General features: G+C 38.6%; 1 protein-coding gene across 1 annotated transcript; it reads left to right on the forward strand.

Annotated features, from left to right (window-relative positions):
- Positions 1 to 1,228: 1,228 nt before the first annotated feature.
- Positions 1,229 to 2,853, forward strand: LOC111428229 (venom allergen-1-like). Its single transcript, XM_023063669.2, has 2 exons — positions 1,229 to 1,626; positions 2,004 to 2,853. Exons 1-2 carry the CDS (start codon positions 1,229 to 1,231, stop codon positions 2,851 to 2,853), a joined length of 1,248 nt encoding a protein of 415 aa, XP_022919437.2.
- Positions 2,854 to 3,505: the final 652 nt, after the last annotated feature.

Here is a 3,505-nt window from a genome sequence, read left to right on the forward strand (position 1 = left end):
TAGCTTGGCGCGTGGGCAGCTCTTTTTGTGACTATAGCGCGCCGACTGTAACGAGAAAATTTGCGACCCGGAGCACCAGTTGATCCACTACTAAGATTGAAGAATGCTGATTGACGCCAATTTGCTCGATTAAATCCGTCGACGTGATGTTGCCTTTTTTCCAATAGAGTAGTACAATTTCAAGTGATTGCGGTTTTAAGAAGGAATAAAAATAAAGTTATGGTGAGAGTGACCATAAGGTGAGTATGGAAGGTGTGAACAATCGTGGTCCGCGTAAACATGGGGGTAACGTCGTAACTTTAGTATTTTATTCTCGCGCTGGTGCCTTATTCCGGTTTAGCATAGAATAACCATCTCTCTGTGTATAGACGCGGTAAGACCGGATTTTATGGGTACGGAATTTATTGTCTATTATGCCGTGGTATTCTCTGGACGCCGATCGCCATTATTGTTACGCACACCCAAAACGAATTTATAAACAAGTCGATAAATTCCTATTACGAGTTGCGCGCCTTTAAGTCCCTTCAATTAATATTCATCGAATTCTTCCACGATGAGTAAATGTTATATTATAAATATCTATTTTTACAATAGAATTCAAACTTCATTCACCACCCGTTTTTTATTTATTTTTTATTTATTTATTGTTTTTTTATTTCACGACCCGGTTCGATAATTTCGAACGGTTATTAATCGCTACTTAATATTTATTTATTCCGGCGACGGGCTCACTTCGAGATTATTGGATATTAAATGGTAATGGAGGACGTATATAACAGTATATGAATGGTAATTGGCTGTTTTCTGGTCTCCGGGAACCGTTTTCGTGCGGACGTCGACGTTAGGGCCGTATAGAATGTGCTAAATGAGGTATTCCACTTTGAAATGCACGTTTTTATCAATATACAACAACCATGGTGGTCGAATCCAAATTCGAAAATATCGAATAAATTTGAATCCTGTTGTTATGTTTGTAACTAAGGTGTCTAAAATAAAAATGTCAAAAATAATTAAAGCAATTTTCATGGTGTATGTTTTAATTAACAAGAATGGTAAGGTATTAGCTGCGAAAGATTATTCTAAGGTGAATTTTTGTAACCTCAACTGTAAATTTGGTAGTGAAGAGTTCCCGAATTCATCTTGCGATTGTCCTAAGTTGGATAAAAATAGATGTGGTAGTGATTATAGGATGATAAAATTCAGTGAGAATCCCAAGCATCCTATATATATGGTAAAATTACATAATATTTATAGAGATAAATTAGCATCGGGGGATGATAGAAGAGGTGGTAATATTGGCGCAACTGATATGATGGCTCTAGAATATGATCTGGGCCTTGAATATACTGCTTGGTGTTGGAGTCATAATTGTCTTGATGATCATGACCAATGCAGGATTACTCCAGAGTTTGATACTGCCGGCCAAAATCAATATATGTGGTTCGATAATCAACCTTGCGATGAATCGACGATGGAAGACGCCGTGGATAAATGGTACGAAGAAATCAGCATAAACAAAAGAGGTAGAAAATGTATTAAAAACTTTGATTGCGACTTACACGGCGTTGGACATTGGACACAACTTGTTTGGGCAAGTACTACTCATGTTGGATGCGCTTTCTCTAAGTACTTGCACGCTAGAACCCGAACGATTACGTGTAACATCTTTTGCAATTATGGACCAGCAGGAAATTGGCAAGGAAGCAGGGTATACACCTTGGGTAGATCCGCACGTGATTGCAAACAAACTCATCCCGAATATAGCAGTTTATGTATTGGGGATTTACCCATATCAGGGAATCATGAGGCGGGAGCAACGATTATTAAATTACAACGTTTTCTTTTCTTTGGAATTATCTTAATTATATATTAAACTTAACTCAAAAGTGTTAATTAATTTGTTTGTTTTCAACTTCAAACTTGACAATGTCATGCATTATAACTGTCAAAACACTGTATCAAAATTTATTTTTTTACGTTTTGATCTTAAATCTACATCATAGTTTACTTCAAAGTTTTAACGCATCACATGTAGATTATTGCAAAAAAGAGTTGCAATGCCAGGTGCGTAGCCGTGTGTTTCCAAACACTGCCTGTCAGTGTCCTGCTGAGAATGAAAAAAGATGTGGAGGTTCGCCTATAGTAACAAAATTAAGTTCGAATGAAACATTGATGAATATTGTTGTGGATTTGCACAATAAATACAGGGAAGGTATCGCTTCAGGTGAGGAAACGAGACTTGGTAATGTTGGTGCAACTGATATGATGATGCTGGAATATGATACAGATCTCGAATATTTGGCTTGGTGTTATAGTCATAAATGTAATGATGAACCTGATGTTTGTAGGCGAACGCCAAAGTTTGAAAGTTCCGGCCAAAATCAATTTGTGTGGTTTGATGGAAACGATTGTGACAGTTCAACATTAGAAGATACGGTAGAAATGTGGTATAATGAAATCGATTTGATGACACAAGGAAGAAGTGCCATCATAACATTTAATTGTGATACGGAAATGGTCGGACGATTTACACAAATGATTTGGGGTAGAACGATTAGTGTTGGATGTGCTTTAACGAACTATTTTGATAGAGCAACTAGTACCAATGCTTGTAATATTCTTTGTAATTACGGACCTAATGGAAACCGCAATCAAAGTAGAATATACACTTTAGGTACTCCGGCTCGGGATTGTTTTGAGACACATCATAATTTTACAAGTTTATGTGTTGGAAAAGTACCGCCATACGGCGAACATGAAGTGGAAGGATCTCCGACGGTTGTGACTAGTTGGTTCTTGTTGTGGAGTAGTTTCTTTGGTGTCTTTTTGGTGCGCTGGTTTCTGGTTTATTAAAATGCGCGACCTAAACTCGTTTTTCCGGGCTTATTTATAGATCTCCGCGGCTATCATAATTGAAATTTATGACCGGCGGCCGCGGATGGATAAATTAGGAGCCAATCAGGGCCCGATGCGACATGATCTACAGTGTACAAATGAATGGGCCGTACAAATTGGACCGAGCGTGTCGGCCGCCAGATGGCGCGGGCCGCTTGAATTATCAGCGATTGTGCGCGGCAGCCGACAATAAACAATAAATCCGTCCGGCAAACGAGTCGCAAAAGGTGTGAATTCGCTCGTAATCGAGTTGGAAACGCCTGTGGCGGGGTCAAAGATCTCGCGAAGAACACTAAAATCAAGCAGAAAGCCCTACACGGAAACCCAATTCCCACATGCGTTTAGACCGGGATCGCTAATTAATGCTCTCCAGATCGTAATAAAGCTTCGAGCTTTTAAATCGAGTCGCCCCACAGCGCCAACGACGGCAGAAATAATTAATTAACGCCAAGTCCTCTTGTTTGTATTGTTTCTGCTGCCCAGTCAAGGCAATAACTTGCTTTTATTATCGTATTTATTCGGTACGTTTCGACAATTAATTTATAATGTTAACCTTTTTCCTAAAATAAATAAGTTTAAAGTAAATTTGTACGAAATTTAAAAACGGTGT

Source organism: Onthophagus taurus, chromosome 10 (genome assembly GCF_036711975.1).
Source record: "Onthophagus taurus isolate NC chromosome 10, IU_Otau_3.0, whole genome shotgun sequence".
In the NCBI taxonomy this organism is placed as follows: Eukaryota; Metazoa; Arthropoda; class Insecta; order Coleoptera; family Scarabaeidae; genus Onthophagus; species Onthophagus taurus.

Bases quoted from the DNA above. Each gene is read 5' to 3' on its own strand.
- LOC111428229 (XM_023063669.2), top strand. From the start codon at position 1,229: ATGGTAAAATTACATAATATTTATAGAGATAAATTAGCATCGGGGGAT. The intron at 1,627-2,003 runs GTACTTGCACGC...TCTACATCATAG, and splicing joins GTTGGATGCGCTTTCTCTAA to TTTACTTCAAAGTTTTAACG.